The following is a 19,462-nucleotide window of genomic DNA, read 5'->3' as shown; positions in this document are numbered from 1 at the left end:
GTTGCCAAAATTTAAGTGCACAGTTTCTATCCATGGGGTAGAAATAAGCTAATCTACTAACAGTGATCTTAATGAAGAATATTTGATTAAGTCAAGCATTTGGCTTCTACCCACATCAATTCAGCCTGCAATTATTTTAATAATTTAAATTTGATAGCACTTTATTCTGAAGCCAAACATTATCTTTGGCCACTACAACAGGAACTGTAGTTAAGTGATGCACTTAAATATCTTAAATTCAGGCTACTGAAAAAGCAATGAAATAATAAAACTTAAAAAGACAAATGGAATCATTCTTAGCATAGGTTAGGATTCTTCGAAGAATTTTATAAGAACAGTTTGGTAGGTTTGCATCACATATCACACTGTTCCCAATTCATGACTTATCTGTGGTTAATATTCATAGCACATTAACATATGATCATGGGTCTTAGTATTTTTAATTATTAGATACATCTACAAAAGATAAAAATGCAAGTCATTTGATTTAAGTTTAGCCATGTAAAAGGCATCTACGCTCTCTATTTTAAAATACATGCGTATATACAAGTGAATAGCTGTATGTGTTGTGTATATGCGCATATGTATGTACATTAATATATACACATACACACACACCTTCACAGAGTACAGCTCTATTCATCTCAGCTTCCTTCAAATGAGATAATTCCTACCAGCAAATGCTTACTCAGAAGGCATGCAGATGACTGGTTTAGGCATCTAATTTAATTCTTAAACCACTGAAGTGAGACAAGATCCTTAGCTAAGTAATCGTACCTCTCCACTATCTAAATGAACTGTTCACAACTAAAGTTCCCCTTAGGAAAGCGTGCATCTACAATGACATTTTGTTTGTGCTTATAATATACCCACAAATGGAATCTAAAAAAATTAGATTAGCACAAAAGAATTAGTGCTTTATGAACCTTCCTAAAGTATACTCTTGATTAATACTAAAGTGCATAACTTCAGTATTCTAGCCAACACTGTCAAAAACTATAAACGCAAACCAAACAGAAAAGCAGAGCAGAAGAGGAACTTTAACTCCACCCCACCACCATAAACAATTTGAATTACAACTTATAAACTACAATTAGGGGTTTTTTTTGTTTTTTTTTTTTTTTTTTGTTGGTTTTTTTTTTTGGGGGGGGGGGGGGAGGGCGGGGAACACTGTACTTAATGCCCTAAAAACCACCACTGCCCTCCTTTTACAAATTATTCTGTTCAAATGCATGTTGTTTTAAATCTACTACTTCATCCTGAGAGAAACTGAGACTCTCAAGTTCTCAAGACAGGTTATCTTTTGCTGTGCATCCTTCTGGGTATTATAGCTGTGGTTTCAATTAGACATTGATACAGTATGAATAAATAGTTTCTAACATACCAGTACAAGTAGTTTGCCAACGTGGAATTTTTGCATGCTCGTGATATCAAGAAAGTGCAAAGGTCTTGCTGGAAGGGATTTAAGAAAAGCAAAATTAAGTTGTAAAGAAGTCTAAGCACCTGAGAGACACATGAAGTTAAGGAAAAACCCCAAATAACTGCAGGGCATTTTGAGAGATACATTTCCTTCTAAAATCTGAATCCAATCCAACCTAACATGTAAATCGTATTAGTTTTAATATTAATCCAAATCCTGCAACAACACTACAAGTAAGAAAAGGTCTGCTATTACAGTAATATATTTACCAACATGTCAGAAGTACATATGTTCTCCAACAATAAATCTTTAATGTAAAGTTTCTATTTACAGTTTATTACACTTTCTTCCTATGCAATTATCCATTGATGTAAGATTCAACCCTGAAAGGGATTTGCTACCCTGTTTTGCATCCAGAAGATGTGAAAATCTTCAAGACGTTCTACATTTTAACATAAAGAAAAAAATCTGTAGAGGATACACAGCATTTAGCTGCTTTTTCAAGGTTTAATATTCCAACTAACAAGAAATATGTGTAACTTTACTGATATGCTCAATTTGAGGCATATTTTCTATGCAGTAATGAGACTCAAAAAGGAAGATTTGCAACAGAAAATGGATCTTTAGTTCAAAGACCAATTAACTGCACATTACATTAAAATCAGACTCCTTCAAACCATCTTTACCTTCTATCTCTCCCTCCCTCCAGTCCCATTCTTATTACTCTTCTACTTGTGGTATAAATTGAGTATAATCCTTGGCAGATGTAAATCAATACAGCGTCTCATTTAAGTGCAAAAAAGATGACACCCATGCCAAAGAATATGGCTACAGGAAGAACAGATTGCAGAGATTAAAACATTTGGATAACTGTTTTCCATTTAAAAAAACTGCTTTAAAACACCTCAGACACATGCAGTTGTCAGTATCTAATCAGCACGTGATAGTCTTTGCAGTAATTTTCTCCTTTAAAGGAGAGTACTTTAATTTTATGAAGAATTCAGTGCCCAGTCCCCCAATTTTGGATAGTGTGACCATGTACATAAATAAACGCCTGTAAAAAAAAAATATCAGTTAAGCTATTGCTATTTTCCTAGCATTTAGTTTACATTTATATTCGTTGAGCACTCTAAGTATTCAGCAAGATACAGTAGAAAGATACAAATATTCACAAACAAAAACTAAAATCAGTGACAGGTCACTAAAAAAGTATCAAAACCAAGGTAAAGCGTTTGACTTACATCAAGATTTTCACTGTCTGCAAGCTCCTTTGTCTTAGAAGTAAGAGGTGGTGAGGAAACAGGTGGAATAGGACTCATGATCTGGGAACTACATAAGGAAAGCATGTAATTGGCATGATTCGAATTTCTTGCTTGGGGAGCAGGGGGCATGCATGGAAATAGCAATGCATTTCACTTTCACAGCATAATAAATTCAGAAAATTGGACGAGAAGTAACTCTGAAGATAGTATCTCAACCCTGTTTCAGAACAAACTGCATGAACAGCATCTTTGACAGCTGCAGTTCCTGAAAACGGCAAAAATCTGTCCCTGGTTAGCTACACAGTTTATGGCTCTGAAGGACACTCACTTACATGAAACTTAGCATTTTGTTTCATCTTCCATAAAAAAAATAAGCAGACATAGATGGGAATTTAGCAAATCCGCATTTTCAGGATGAGCTTTTTTTAAATGTTCTTAAGATGAAATTGCTAATACACAACACCTGCAAGCACTCGTCTCTGGAATGCAATTACACATAACAGAGTAGACAAACCCAATGCTTGTAAGGCAAAATTATCACACAGCAAATTTACCTGAAAGGAAGCAATCAAACAGCTCTACTAACATCTAAGCATCACTGCAGCCTCAAAACACACCATACATCCCAGGATACCCACTCTACAGCTTAGCAGCAAGATCAATGAAAAGCAGTATACTTGTAATACGAAAAGTATATCCTAATGATACAAGGGATTAGACATTGACGCTTAAGACTAAAAATCCTGGAAATCTGTATTAAATATTCACAGGAGACTTCAGTTAACCAAGTTTGTTTGCACCTTGCTTAATACTATATTAATTAGATATTTCAGCCTTTCTTTTGGGTTCCTGCAAGAATAAAAACCCGTGCTCCCCCAGCTCCTTTATATTCACAGGACTCTCCCTACACCTTCTTCTGCAGGAGCAGGAAGAAATTTCTGTTTCAGACTGATCGGACTTTTAGATCCATATTCTTTGATGCAAGGGGGAAAAGTGGGAAGTGGAGCCTCATATAGCTTCATTGAAGACATCCTAATTTTTGCAAGGACAGAAGGAAGCAATGCCAGTGTTTTTCCTGCTCTCCAGAAGTTGTCTTCCTTTCGTGCAGTAAGGTCAAAGGCCATAACTTCAAGATTAAGAATGTTTGCTCTGTAAACTATCTGTAGTCAGGAAATACATTCTGTGAAAGCTCAGGGGTCAGATTTTTTTTATTTTTTTTTTTAATGTTACCGCTTCAGATTATAAAATAGGAAGTTGAATATGCAATAGTCCCTAAAAAGGAGAAAGAATTTGAGGGCTCACAGTGTTACATGTTTCTGCTTTTCTACTGGAAATCTAAGTTTCTTACCTGTCTATTTCTGCACCATTAGTTCCAGATGTTGTCATGCTTTCTGACATTGAACCTTGACTGTCCCTCTTGCTAGGTTCCAGTCCATTCTTTATGTCATCAAAGTTTTCATATTTCAATGCCTGGACTAACTGTAGCAGGTACATCAGCAAATCCTCATGGAGGAAAAAAATTAAAGTGAATTGAGGGGGTCAGAAAAAGCTGACTAGGCCTCCATGTTTTCAAAATTCTATTTTATAGAGAACTTAGTCTGCATTTAGTGGCCTACACAGAAATGGAAATTGGGGTCTCCCTAGCAAGCAATATACAATAGAAAAAATGGTGTAGGATGAAGTTTGACTCGCAAAAGATACTGAATTATCACACTACTAATGCTTTGTTACTGAAAGGTAGTAAGTCCTAATTAAGTAAATACTTAAGGGCAATTACTACTTCAAAGTTATCCTTAGTTAAGCTGTCCTACTTGCTTCCAGCATCCACAAAATAAACCTTTCAGTTTGTGGCTCCAAGAAAAAAATTCAAGCATAAAATTTGGACCATGGTACCAGGAATTCAGATTCTCTCCTCTCTTATGCACTATCATTTTTCTTCTTTTTTTCTTTTTTTTTTTTTTTTTTTTTTTTTCCCCACTCTCTTGTATAGCTGGGGATCCAAAAAACCCCACATATCTGATCTATTTTAGACTGAAGTATAGAATTTTAATGACTTGCTGTTTATAATGAATTTTTTCCCTCTGCTATTCAACTTGCTCTGTATAGTTGCCTTTAAATGTTTCATAAAAGGTACATTTTTCAAGTCAAAGCAGTATGACCTTAGCTATTGAACTAGGCCTGCAAAAATTTGATACATTTATGCTCCCTATTTTAAACTCTATTGATTGCCAAGGATTCAGGAGTTATGGTAATACATTCAAAGTATTTTTTTTTTCTGTCAAAAGAAAATTAAATACATAAATAATTAAAAATTAACAGATTAGCATCTATTAAGTGGGCTCTACTCACAAATCACAGCTCATCATATTCTAATCAGTATACAATTAGAAACACCTTATTTCCACAGATGCTTTTCTACTCACTTTCTTTAGCAGAAGAGTACGATGAAATACTGCTTCAATTTAGCAGGAGGATTTGTTGGAAATCTTTTAGTAGACTATTTAAGTTCAAAGCACTTCTATGCAGGTTAACATTCAAAATTTGTCACTGGCTTCTGAGGAGAACATATGGTGGTTTCACCTTGTTTCACAAAACCAGCTATCACTGGCTGCTCACACTAAGACAATTATCAACGAGTGCCAATTAATAATGTGAAGACTTTGCTCCATAGAGAGCTTACAATAAATAGCATCACAGTGAATTTCTTTTTTTTTTTTTTTTTGTTTTCCATCACTATTCTTTCCTTAAAAAGTAGCAAACATTTCAAGTACTCAATGAGACTAAAAATCCTGAGACCACCTGACTTTCACGTGTCCACAGACCAATGAATACCTCATCATCAGCCTGCTGAAGCCGGGCGACCGCATAGCGCCGAACCGTTGGGTTGGTGAAGTGTGATGACAGAAGTTCTAGAGAGTCTTCCACATCCATGGGCTTCCACTTTCCCAGTAGCTCCAGTGCTTGCTTTGCCTCCTGTGGTAGGTCCCAGTTGACACATTTTAAGAATTTTGTCAAGGCCTAAATAGAAAGACATTGGACAATTCATCAGTGAAAAGCCAGGCTGAACAAATTATTTCAGAAATTAATGTTTCGCGTTAAGGTAGAACTAGATTCAGACTTATGTAAATAAGTGCAGACCTGGGAAAACTTACTGATATAAGTGACAATACAACACTGAAATGTTTTAGTATGTCCCCAAAAACTGCAGCTGAGTCATCTTCTAAGTAAAATGTAAAGTCAATGGTTACTGCTCTACCACCATTACCACTACATTAAAAATGCCACTGCTGAGGGATTATTTAGTTCTTTAATTTACTTCGGGCTTTTGGTGTGCTGCTACTTATTCTGGTAATGCTAACCCTTGTCTAAAAGGGATGAAGAAGCTACTCTCTAATAATTTTTATTTGCTGCAGACAAAATTGGCAACACTGGTATTTTAAGCTGACAAAGTGTTTGAAGACAGACTGCTGCAGTAATAGCCAGTTCACATGATTTAAGAGGAAAAATTAAAGTCACTAATTTTTACATCAGTAACATTGAAGAAAAAATAATCTTGAATAGCTTCTAAGACACTGAAGGTCTGTATCTCTGCAAGGTCAGGACATTGTAGAACAAGTGCCAGACGAAGCACCTCTTGCGTTAATAAGTCTTCTCAAATCATTCAACTTACCTTCTCCTGATTAGTAAGGTAATATCTGAATTTCCAAACTAGATCCTGTTCCTCGTATGTTAGCTGCTTTGTCGGTGGGTAACTCACTATGATCTATTAGATACATAGTCAGAAAGTGAGTTTAAAAACATGAACAGGCATAACTAACAAGTTAACAGACTACACTGTGACAAAGCACAACACTGACAACACATGAAAATAGCTAGAAACAAACAAAAAAATCTTTCCAACAACACAAAGTTCTCATGCTATGATGGTGATGCTCTTCAGTTATGTGGTTGAACTGGCAGTGTAGGCAAACATACACAGTTACTTTAAGACCACCATTAACACCTACCCGATATGTGCACAATATACATTCTTATCATCCCAAAACTGTTTTACAGAAAAATGAGCAAGTACCTTCTCCTCCTGAGTTAGACCCATCTAACTAAGCAGTTGTAAGAAACACTTAACATTTCTTCATTAATCACTTTCTATAAACTGAAATTAACTGTATTTTCCTTAAATTGTCACCATATATTAATACCAACCTACCTAATAAAATTGAATTTAGCCATCATATGACTGACTTACATTAAGCTGATCTCTCGTAGCTGCATTAGGCTTCAGATCATGATCAGAAGGTCCACTTCTTAAACTTCGAGCAAGCTTGTGATGTTTGCTTTCTACTAAGTTCTCCTAAACGCAGAGGGTAAGTCAGTATTTATAAATACTTAAAACCCCAGAGAAAATTACTACTGAAATGAAACCATCTAGGAAAGACTCACCAGTATCTTGAATAATGCAAAGCAATTAAAATTCACATCTAAAACTACAGCACCTTCTGGATTTTTTTGTTGCTGTTGTTGCTGTTGTTTTAGAAGAACCTCCTTCAATAATATGTGGAGGGTTGTTAGGGACTTTGAGGTTTTGTTTTGGTTTTCTACTTGACATAATTTACAAACCCTATCTTGCCTTTTGGTGAATTGCTGCAAAATGTAAGCGTTTCAGTCGACATGTCCGTGATTTAGACAGCACTCACAACGTGCTAGACACTTTATAAATGTTTTTAGGATGATGTTTGCAGTATAAAGCTTTGTATGCAAGAAAAACATCTCAAAAAGTTTTCCCACTGTTAATACCATGTTAGCAACAGTAGGAGCCACAATAGGAGCCACAGTGTCAATGAGATTTCAGCAGCCAAGGCAGTTTTCAGCGTTGTCAGACTTGCTCTTGCAGTGTTAGATTACACAGTGCTCAAACAGTGTTGCCAGTAGAAGCCCACTTACATTAAGGTTCCCAAAGCTGCCAATACCAGTCCCACTGAATTGGCATCCACAATAATGGAAATCTTTTCTAGAACTGTACTTAGGCACTGTCTACATGAAAGACAACATACAAGAGAGTGTAGGGAGAAAATATTTTAACAGACGAAGTGACCAAGAGTTACTGCACCATCCTCTACATTTCATTTCTTCATCTCCCTCTTACCTTATATTCCCACCCTCTGACCTCTTTTGCCAGCAATCCCCCTTCTCTGCTTTCCTACACCTCAGAAGCAAGCACACTAGGTATGGAAAGGAGGAGATGAATGTAAGTATTAAACCACTTCTTGCATTTTAATCTAGCAGCAGCAGCAAATAAAAAAAAAAAAGTCAAACCCACTAATATTTCTCAACTGGTCAGATATATCTTTCGACTGGAATTTTTAAATATTGAAGACAGCAATAGAGGCAAGCTTTCATCTCCAACTACGGAAACTTCAACAAAAACACTATAATACGGATTGTGTTACACGGAGCATGCTCACCATAGACATCTGGGGATCTGGAATCTTCACAATTTCAGAACTTGTTAAAATTGGAGATGACTCATCACCATCCTGAATGACAAAAAGTTAAAGGCATATTAAACATCTCAAGTTTTAGGGAAAAAAACATGTCATATTAATGTATTGTGAATTATACTACAGTGAAAAAAATGACGCAGCTGCACCTTGCTGACTTTTGAAAGTTATAAAGGGAAAAACAGAAAATAAGAAATAGATTCTTTTTCTTGTTAGTTTTTGCCAGATGATAAACAAGGTGGCAAGACAGATGAAAGTTCATTTGATGAGACACAGCTTGGCAACTCATTACCATGCTGGCACACAGGTAAGTGGAGAAATTTTCCATTATCATTACATATGTCCTCTGGAAGCACAAAGAAAAACCAAATCAGGGTCCGTATCACCGCTGAAAACAAGTAATTTCCTAGAAATAACAACCATGTTGCAGAAAATATCTCCTAACAGCTCAACACAGACAAATTTAGGAAGATATATGTGTGCCCATCTATCACAGGTTCCACACGGAGTGTGACAGTCTCTTCTAGAAGTTCTCGCCGTGCTACTCTAGAGCAGTACAACAGGAGCCTGCTAGTTTTCCTCAGGGCAGTCTAACCTGCTGCTGCATAAATAAGGGAAGGGAGAAGCTAAAAGTTTCCTGTTTCAACCATGCAGAAGGAACAAAAAAATACAAAGCCTACCACCACATGACAAAAACAGCAACTCCATTTCCCTCTTTCAGTGACACCCAGCAGTTCAGTTTGTTGTTTTTTTTACCTTAGAAGTGTAACTAAGCATCAATTGACACAATCTACGGAAGAACATTTCATTTAAAACACACAGTAGAAAACAGTAAAACAGAAAAAGCAACAAGACAACACCAGCATAATACGTGCTATGCTCTATTTATACTTAGTTTGTTCTCATTTATTTTGGAGTAAATTTCAGCTCAGAATAAAGTTTTTTCAACATATCAACATTTCCCTCAATAATGTAAGTTTTGAGATAACTTGCTCAGGTTTGCTTCTGTCCCCACCCTCTTCCCCCCCTCCTGCTTTTCCAATCACATATGCCTCTTGGGATGGTTTTGCTTTTATACTTTTCAGAGGTAACTTTCAAAGAAGGGAGGTGCTTGTATCAAGGGGAAGAAAAGAATCAGTCATCACCAACAAGACACAGGAGTTAAAATTGCCATTAACCTTGCAGAGAAACATTTTTTTCCAGCCACATAAATTTTGTGTTGCTGACTACAGTAAAAGATCTCTTATTATTGAAATGCACATTCAGGAAAACATTTCTATTACATTTATTAGTGTCTTATGCCTTTCTGAAGTAATGATTTTACTGCCAAAATAATGACAGTAACTACACACACATCATTCCTAGTTAAAGGAAATACATATACAATCTGGCTGTGGCTGATGATGGTGCCAGAATACGAGCAGGATTGCTTTTCCCAGTAGTCTTTAAAAAAGTACACATGCAAACACTGAAGAGGACAAAGAGTACATTTGGTTACAGTTCCTCTGTTTTAAAAATCATACTGCCTAAATAACAAACTTAGATTTAACCTAATTGTATATAATTAATTGTATTTCCAAAGTATTTCTATTATCAGAAAAATACTACTGCATCACTACAACAGTAGACTGAACCGAGTAGAGCCACACTGACAGATCAGCGCTAGCATTGGACTAAAACCTTTGCCATCTCAACAGACAGAGCTTTCAGATCATGTTATACTAGTTTAACAAAGCCATATTACATAAAAAAACAATGAAATTGGTTGGGGGCAGGGGGAGAAATCCTTCTGAAAATAAACACTTCTGATGACAAGAGATGACAGACCAATTTCTATCTACTAATTGGTTATCTTCCTAATCAAAACCATAAGGCTGCAATCTGAACTGACCCTTATAAAACAACCAAGGATTACCAATGCCCCACTGACAAACAAGTTTCCACTCTGTTTAGACCCCTCACATAAAAGCACTGTAGGAAAAACTTGACACAGGAGTGGATTCACTAGCAACTTATAAATCTTCAAACTCTTACAGAGGCATTTATAACATCCATACCCCACGTGGATTCTCTAGGGATTAGTAATAACACCCATACTACTACATTTTTCTCTCAATGAAAACATTCAGATAAAATAGCTGTAAAACGTAAGTCTGACAAAGCTTTTAGGCTGGTAAAAATGGAGCACCTACCCCACAATCAAAAGCCTATGACAGCTATTACCAACTCAGAACTTACTAGGATGAGAATGACAAAAGCACAAAAGTGCAAAGCCTTCCAGTGCCTCATGTCAAAATGTTTATAATACTCTCTAAAACAAAGATTGCAGAATTTTTTTCCAAGACTAGCATTAAAAGAATGATTTCTGAACTGATTGCTGGCATCTTTTTTTTTTAGCGTTTCAAAAGAAATATTGTAATGACTGTTCTTTAAATGCCTCTTCTCAAGTGCAGTGAGATTATGCTGAAAAGCCAAGCTGAAAAGCTCTAGTTACTTCGCTCAAGGGCTAGGAAAATTCTATTCCCAGTGTTTCATTGCATTTTAGAACAATGCTTTAAGCTTCAACCAAAACTTGCTATTAAACCAAGTTTTGCCAAAGATTCATTCATAGCACAGCTACAACCTGAGATGACGTGCTATTTTGCCACTGGGAAACAAAAGCAACATCAGTACTGAACAGCATTAACTTAAACTACTATGTTACAAAGCTTTAGAGATATTTCACTACGTTAAGGTCAGTGTGTTACTTTAATATAAATATTAGAGTTCATTCAAGAAGTCAACAAAACATGCAGAATTTTCTGAAGCAGCAACATTCTTCTGCACTTTCCTGAAAATTAGTTTCACAACATCAACAAACAAGAAAGTTCCATTTATCTTATTCTTTAGCCAAAACATAATTTCAAGTAACACCAATGGGATCCAACTTCTCCCCCACAAATAGTAAACAGACACCCAATACTGTAGACACTGCTTTTTCTTTCTTTCAAGCCATGAAAAAGGCTCTGATAATCAAGACTACTATTTTTTTTTTCCCCAAATGAACTGGATGCAGCAGTGCAATCAATTTATTCAAACTAAGGTTTCACTTGAAACCTGCACAAAACCACATAAATGGTAAATGCTGGTGTTATTTGCACTTGGAAAGTCACACTGAGTTTTTGCCTAAATGAAGAATCAGAAGCAATCCTCTCATTACTAGCAGACTGCTATACTTCACGTCTTGAATGCTGTATTAAAATTAATTTAACAGAGAACACGGAAAGAGCCACTGCCACTTCACTTCATTGTAATTGAATGTTGAGTCAAAGAATCTCAAATTCTATCAGCCACTGTTTAACAGGCTAGTTCTTCGTAAACACTTGAAAACAAATTTATCAACAAAACTGTGACAAGTAATCTCCACTTCGACTATCGGTCACAGGCAGGTGACACCAGAACCTACTTTCATTAGACTCAATATACTGGATTGGTGATGCTGGATACATATACTGTACACTGTAATTGGAAGCATGACAAAACTGAGAAGACAGGCACTAATTTATGTACCATTTCCTACTGCTGCCAGAAAAGGGTCAAGAACTTGTTGAAAAGCTACTTCATAACAACAAATCCCTCAAACTGCACTTAGTTATAGTTTTAATATGTACTATTACACATTCAATTACTTTATTTCCACAAGAGCAGCCAATTCATAGTTATTTTGTTCCATGCACTTTTAATATGTTTCAGAAACATCTGTTAAAAGCAAGAGGCATGTTTCAAGTCCTAATCTTCTTTCCTACACCTTGCACATATGTAAAACCATAATGACGACAAAAAAAGCTGTGCGTTTAAATGGGGAGTAATTCATCTATAATGGTAGGTTTCTGGAGGTGAGGGAGAAAAATCATTTCTAGGAACATCACACTGAACTGTAAAAATATAAGAGCCAAGAGGACACAGAGCCACACAGTAGCCATGCTCATCAGTTTGCACCTGTGAAAAAAAGTGCAGCACATTCTAATGAAAAAAGCTAATGGGTTAGTAAAATGTTTCAATATTTTGATCATACTCTATTATGCTCTCCAGAAAAGTATTTCCTTGATTTCCACAGAAGTAACTTTATTTAGTTTATTGGAGGAATCTGACACATCGTAGGTTTCATTCTGATTTGTAACACAAGGTAGTTTTGTAATAGTAAGGTCCTCTACAATAGCTGCTTCTAGGATAAGTGTATAGGAGCACTATAAAACAAGCTATTCTAAAGGGAAAAAGACTTGGAAAGGTGGGGAGAGGTCTCATTGTCAACTACAGTCCGCAAAAAGAAATGCTAAAAAGCTAAGCAAGACATCTGCCTAAGACACAGTTTCACCAAAATTACCCCCCCCACACCATACCACCACTGAAAAAAAACCAAACCCGCACCCCCCCCCCCAAACCCCAAAATCAAACCAACAACACCTCCCCTCCCCCAAACCAACCACAAAGACAAAACCAAACAAAACAGCAAAAAAAAAAAAAACACACCAAAAAAACCCAGGAAACTCCCTCCCCCAAAACACATCCCTGCCTCAGAGTCCAGGAAGAGACACCAAGTGCCAAGTGGAACTCCTATTTCCCCCAGAAGCATCACAAAGGCAGCTACCACTATATGGGATATGTGGATAGAGCGTGGACATCTGCATGCATTATGCCTATATCATGTCTGCAAGACACAGCTCTTAAAAGGGCTTAGAGAATTTCTTAAACAGCCACTTTTTTTTTTTTTACGACTACAGCAATTTGAAAAACAATCGTAACAGCTTCTTTTATAGAGGCATCTCTATTAAAATTAGTGCCAAGACTACTATTAAAAGTTTCAGATATTCAATAACACCTTAATTCAAAGGGCTACATTAATAGCATATAAACAGTTCTTTTTCAAACACTCACAAGCTTTAACTTGCACCAGATCATACAGCTGAGGTAGATTCTGATCTATGCCTTCTCAGATTTTTTTTGTGGAATCCTGCTTTTTGCAATTTATTACCATATTTTTCATACCTTCTTCAAGAATCTTAAGTTAGATCACACTTCTTCTGTCCAGATCAACTGGTAGTGTTGTCACATACATAGAAATACTTGTAATCCGTTTTCCATTGTATTAGCATTTTGCATACTGAGTTAGATTATTTTTTTTAAGCTCTCAGAATAGAAGTTCCTTAAAGTTAATGCCTCTGATCTCAACAGGACTCCAGTATCTTTTTGTACCTTCTCTTTCCCATAAAGCTGTATTATTCAGTTACTTCCTGACTTCTTATGAATCTAAACATGCTGAAAATTTTAAGAGGCAATTAATGACAATTTTTTTTGGAAACCAGATTAGATACACACTGCTTTTTCTATTTCAGTAGGTCTTTCCACAATACAGAGGTCTGAAAAAGTACTGATAATGCCTTCCAGTGCCACACTGATGACTGTTAAACTCGCTGTTAATCCTTTTTTCCATTATGTTTGAACTCATACAAAACACTGAAGGCACTGCTTTGGAGATCTGTTTTGTAAACAGGAAGAAAAGATGCAAGACATTCCAATCCAGAAGTCTCTCACTTAAATGACTTCCAAAGCATTTTCAGCATGGAAGACTGAACTTTTACATTTGTTCATTTTAGATGAAATGTTCACCAGCAGAGCTCCTGTGCAAAGTTTTAACAACTTTGTAAGAGTTAAGTTACCAATCAATACAGGTACATTTCTTCCTGATGTAAGACATAATTTTACAGACAGCTACTCTGAAAAAGTACTACTGGAGGACTGAAGGAATCACAAATCAAAAAGTTTTTAATCACTCACACTTATTAAATTCTGTAATCTTGAACTGTATTACACAAATGATTGACTTCTGCAATCTTGTTGCATCTGTACTACTTGATTTGTACGTACATAAACAGTTGCCACTGACAGCTGTCTGCCACTATCCTGCAGCAGAATATTTCACCTCAGCAGAAAACCCCATCCATTTTAGATGCATATGTTGCTTTTTAAAGAAGACCATAAAACCTGCAAGGCACATACCTTTTCGTAGTAAACTATTCCATATTCTTTATCATCACACTTGACGCAACGGAATTCAATCATCAGGTACATAAAATTAGAACTTCGTTTTTCCCTCTGAGAAGAGAACAACCACAGATGTGCATCATACATTAAAGTGCATCAATCTTCAGCATTCTCACTACAGCAATTACCTTACTTCCTTTGTGCTGTAACTGATTAATTAGATTATCAGTTGTTGTAGCAATTATTCAGTTAATCATTTCATGGCACTACTTGAAACCATATCACCTTCTTCCTGATATTCTTACTTGCTCACATTCCTACTTCATGATAAACACCCACATTTAACAGATAAAAATCACATTGTTTTCAGTGGCTTGCAACTGTGGGCTGAAGGTCTGAAAAACGGCAGTGAAGAATAACCAGACGACAACCGCATTTTTTGTGTTTGCTTTTTTTTTTTTTTAAATCATTACACACAGTTATGCATGTCAGAGTAAAAAAACCAGAAGACACTTTTTTAAATAACATGAAAGACAGATATTAAACATGGACTATGAGATTAGATTTGCAGCTCATTCACTTTCGGAGGAAGATTTGCTCATGTATGCATTTCTGAAATGCTTTACCTAGAAAAAGTGCTTAGAATTTTAAAATCTAGGTGGGAAACAAGAAAGAAGTTATACATAGCCACCACCAGGAACATAGTTTTAATAAAAAAATAAGTGTCACCTTTAATAATGAGCAACTCAAGTTCATTTTATGCATTAATAGTGGACTACTTTCGCAGCACAGGCAAAGTGGTTCTGAACATAATTGCACAGCTCTAGGAATCAGGAATTTTTAGTTTTCTGTATTTTTACAGAAAGGGAAGGGGGAAAAAAAGGGGTGGGATAAGCTGAGTTCTTAAAAAAAATAATTCATAAGGGTTTATAAAAGCACAAATTTAACTTCAAAAAGAATATGATTCCCAGAGGTCTAATCATAAATAAGACAAGAAAAATCTCAGAGCACAAAGCAGAAAATAACAAGTTCTGTTGTGCAAGATGAGTATAACCAGTTCACAGTTTGGAGGCGATTTTGCTCAATGAGGATTAACTACTGGATTTTTTTAAAAAAATATTCATTCAAATCTTACAAGAGTTTTTCCTCAGCACCCAAAATCAAAACCAATAAACCTGGACAGGTCTCAAAACCAAGGAACAGACTGTATGTCCAAAAAGCTTCCCATCACAATCTAAATCCTAGAGTTAAGCTAGTCATACCTAACAGCATTTGTTCAAAGCTATTCCAAATTATTAATAAGTCCTGCCTTTCACGACCAAGTTCAATTAAAGCTGAAAACTTGTAAGACCGCTGTTTATTCTGGTGGATGAAAAGCTGGACATGAGCCGGCAATGTGCACTCGCAGCCCAGAAAACCAACCGTATCCTGGGCTACATTAACAGAAGTGTGGCCAGCAGGTCGAGGGAGGCAATTCTGCCCCTCTACTCGGCTCTGGTGAGACCCCACCTGCAGTACTGCATCCAGCTCTGGGGTCCTCAGCACAGGAAAAGACATGGACCTGTTGGAGAGGGTCCAGAGGAGGGCCAGAAACATCATCAGAGGGCTGGAACACCTCTCCTATGGGGACAGGCTGAGAGAGTCGGAGTTGTTCAGCCTGGAGAAGAGAAGGCTCTGGGGAGACCTGATTGTGGCCTTTCAGGACTTAAAGGGGGCTTATAAGAAAGATGGGGACTGACATTTTAGTAGGACCAGTATCGATAGGACAAGGGGTAATGGTTTTAAACAGAGAGTATATTCAGAGTAGATAAAAGGAAGAAATTTTTCACAATGAGGGTGGTGAAACACTGGAACAGGTTTGCCCAGAGAGGTGGTAGACACCCCATCCCTGAAAACATTCAAGGTCAGCTTGGACGGGGCTCTGAGCAACCTCATCTAGTTGAGGATGTCCCTGCTCATTACATGGGGACTGGATTAGATGGCCTTTAAAGGTCCCTTCCAACAAAAACTATTCTGTGATTCTATGAGTCTCATTATTGCCAAAGTAAAATCAACTTTGGAAGCTTACAAGAATTTTTTTTCCTTTTATCATATACACTAGCAGCTGAAGAAAAACAGGACAAGTACTTCAACTTAGTCCCCTAACCAAGCAAAGGTTCGTATTAGCAAGATCCAAAAAAATTTAAATACCGTGATGTATGATGACCTACCTCATTGATCATTTCTATTTCTCTAAACGTCAGTCTGTCCAGCCAGTCTACTTTTACCATGTGACCCTGCCGATGAGACTTGGTGAGCTGCACGAAAAAACACAATGATAACATTTAAATTGCTCACAGCAAGAATAGTATCAAAGTTATAATTTAACAGAGACACTAACATAAAATCAGGGGAAATAAATAAAGGAACTGGAAAAAAATGCTTGTACAGTACACACACAGTAGCTGCTTGTAAACAGCTAAGCCATGCCATAAAAGTAATTCTATGATCTAAAACCCCAAGCAAGGCAAAGACCAAAACCATGTTCCAAGCACATCACCTCTGCATTTTTAACACATTAAAAACAGGAACCTTTTTTTTTTTTTTTTTTTTTAAGCAAAGTCATGTAACAAATATATTTCAATTTTTGAGTTACTAAGTTTCATATAGTAAAACTTACCAAGCCAAAGAAAAAGAAGATATTTCAAAAACTATCCAAATTGAGTATTTCTGCCCTTGTTAGCCTTACCTAAACAAGTTTTCAGGCCAGGACTTACACACCACAAAAGGTCAGCTGAATGCTTACAGCAAATCATAGAGAGCTTGTTCTCCCTTTCTTTTTAGTCACCTAAAAAGTAGTTAAAAGTTTTACTCCTACATCTACATATTGCTGTACTAATAGCAAGGAAGCTGAGTTGTTTAAAAGACTACCTAACGTTAGAAGAGTGGAAGAGCAGATAAGCAAGATATGAGCCATACTACCTGTAGTTTCAGATGCACTGACACACAACAATTTATGAAAAATTCAGCAGACCACCACACAAATATGAACAAAAAATCATCTTTCTGGCTCCTAGAGAAATCACAAGTGTTCCTCAAAAAAATAGTAATTCTTGCAGCATGCAAGAAGAGATGCAAAGGAACTAGAAGACATCAAGTTTTTTCACCTTTCAAAGAAATCACTGTCTAGAAAATGGCTAGTGAAGAGACCCTCAAAATTATTCCTATTAAGGGAAGGGTTACAACTAATACTCCACCAGCTTTGTTCTGTGGTCACCCTGACAACCCATGAGTATTTAAATCTGAACAGGCCACACAGTCACAACAATTGCCATTTCTTGCCCAGCTGACAGCTAGGGGACAGGCAATATACAAGGAGAACTAGGAGAGCATATGAATGGAAGGTATTGTATGCAGGAGAAAACAGCCTTCGTCTTCCATACAGAACTGGAGATAAGGTTACTACAAAAAAAAGGTCAGGTTACTACAAAAAAAGACACAGAAGACTTAAGACTTGCAATATGCTGGGAGTTGTCTAGGTTGCATAGCTTGTCAGATACCTGCACGAGACTTTCAGTAGCTCACCACAATAGATAGGAAAAAAAAAAAAATCACTGTGAAGAAAAAAAGGTTAAGAGGTTGCACCAGTAATACCATTTCATTATTCTCACTCAAATCCCCAGTAAACTGATGTCTTAGCAGTACAGGCACAAGTATTATTGCACACCAAAGATGACCTGGGCTAAATACATACCTCATCAAGATATACTCTGGAAGGAGCATCAACTTCACGTCCAGGTACAGATCCTGACTGACCTGTAGAGTTCATACATGACAAACTCTCAAGAAGCCAAGCTTCAGAAATTATGCAGAATCACATAGCTTTTTACATCTCTTAGAAGTAATGCTGAGATAACAGGCAAATAATCGTCTAGTCTCCAAAAGACTATCAACAGCCATTAAAGCCACTAATGAAATGAAATTTCAGTGTTCTGCAGTCTCCCTGCAGGTGTTATTGTATCAGTGGAACTGATCTGTCAAAGATCAGCTGGTAAGCATTTAATCCTCGTCTTTTAACACCTTGATCAACTGTCCTTTCATATCCAACAACAACAAACCATCTTGCTTCACTTTCCACAAAGTGACTTCTTGCTGTTTAAGACAAGGTCATTGGGGGTTCTTTTTCTCTTATTCACCTCCCCAGAGTTTAATTTGGTGTTATGGTCTAACAGGTTTGGATACTGGTTCCCACTTCTAAGCAGGAAAAAACCTCGCAATTAATTTAGTTTTCTTGGAAACAGTTTATGTCAGTAAGAGTTGGAATACACTACAGCCCACACCACGGCCGCTGCATCCTCTCAAGATCTGAATTAAATTTTATGGCGATTACTTACGAAAGCAAGCATGATGTTTAGCTCTGAATGCCAATAGTTGCTCATTTCTCAGGTATGTTATCTAATTTAGCTTTTCTGATTCTTGGTTCCTACTAAGTCTACTGGTGATGAGATTTAAATTTTTCCACTGAATATTAACCCTCAACTATAGTTAGTGGCTCCACCAAAGTAAAGGACTAATTAAAGGCAGTCACAATTTTAAAAGCAGTCAAAAAGCTATTCTGCTGGGAAGAAAATCCTGCCTTTTTTAAAAACCAAACAAACTTATTTCCAGATTTGCTAGGAACTGGCTATTTCAAGAAGCATTGCAGTGTAAATCAGCCATGAGAATCTGATGCCCTTTGTCCTGAACTCATTCCATGAAACACAAAACCACAATCCCATAATGACTATGATATTGTTCGCTTAAAGCAGCTGATTCACCTAACATTTCTTTAAGCTCTAGACCACAGTATAGCTTGACAGAAGTAGTAAGATTTTGATGCAAACTTTGGAAGACCACAACTTCTAAGAATTAATTAACTCCATTCAGTATATAGTAAGGACTTTTTTTCATTGGTTTTGTCTCCAGTAAACTCTGGGACAGCTAATCTTCAGATTAGCTTCAATAAACTTCAGAAACTTAACAGCACCAAAGGAAAAGGAAGGGAGGGGGAAGGCAGCAAAGTATAATCCTTACTAACATTTCAGGATGCTGAGTATAACCAGTCTTTCAGTTCTTTCAACTTATCAGCAGGATTGTAAACAGGAGCACAATATAGTAATAACTTTTTGCTATCTTACGTTATATTCTGCAGCCAGTTCATCAAACTATCTCAGCATTATTACAGAGACAAAATGCACCAGGACTGTACTAACAGGATAATACAAGACTTGGCCTTTGCCTCC

General features: G+C 36.7%; 1 protein-coding gene across 3 annotated transcripts in view; it reads right to left on the bottom strand.

The window, feature by feature from the left end:
* PIK3C3 (phosphatidylinositol 3-kinase catalytic subunit type 3) overlaps nucleotides 1–19,462 on the bottom strand; it is an 81,616-nt gene that overhangs the window by 53,389 nt on the left and 8,765 nt on the right. The window contains exons 2-12 of one of the 3 annotated variants that reach the window (XM_049795170.1): nucleotides 16,930–17,028; nucleotides 16,412–16,498; nucleotides 14,217–14,312; nucleotides 8,145–8,216; nucleotides 7,624–7,713; nucleotides 6,929–7,033; nucleotides 6,353–6,445; nucleotides 5,515–5,700; nucleotides 4,031–4,185; nucleotides 2,662–2,749; nucleotides 1,385–1,452 (exon numbers count right to left, since the gene is read on the bottom strand). In XM_049795170.1, the coding sequence (XP_049651127.1) occupies nucleotides 1,385–1,452; nucleotides 2,662–2,749; nucleotides 4,031–4,185; nucleotides 5,515–5,700; nucleotides 6,353–6,445; nucleotides 6,929–7,033; nucleotides 7,624–7,713; nucleotides 8,145–8,216; nucleotides 14,217–14,312; nucleotides 16,412–16,471 (1,013 nt within the window). In that variant the 5' untranslated portion in view covers nucleotides 16,472–16,498; nucleotides 16,930–17,028. The remainder of the gene's footprint in view (nucleotides 1–1,384; nucleotides 1,453–2,661; nucleotides 2,750–4,030; nucleotides 4,186–5,514; nucleotides 5,701–6,352; nucleotides 6,446–6,928; nucleotides 7,034–7,623; nucleotides 7,714–8,144; nucleotides 8,217–14,216; nucleotides 14,313–16,411; nucleotides 16,499–16,929; nucleotides 17,029–19,462) is intronic. The other 2 variants (XM_049795168.1, XM_049795169.1) reach the window with 2 other exon arrangements.

Source organism: Accipiter gentilis, chromosome Z, assembly GCF_929443795.1.
Source record: "Accipiter gentilis chromosome Z, bAccGen1.1, whole genome shotgun sequence".
NCBI classification, from domain to species: domain Eukaryota; kingdom Metazoa; phylum Chordata; class Aves; order Accipitriformes; family Accipitridae; genus Astur; species Astur gentilis.
The sequence above is the reverse complement of the archived record's forward strand: the minus strand, read 5'-3'. Positions and strand labels throughout refer to the sequence as shown.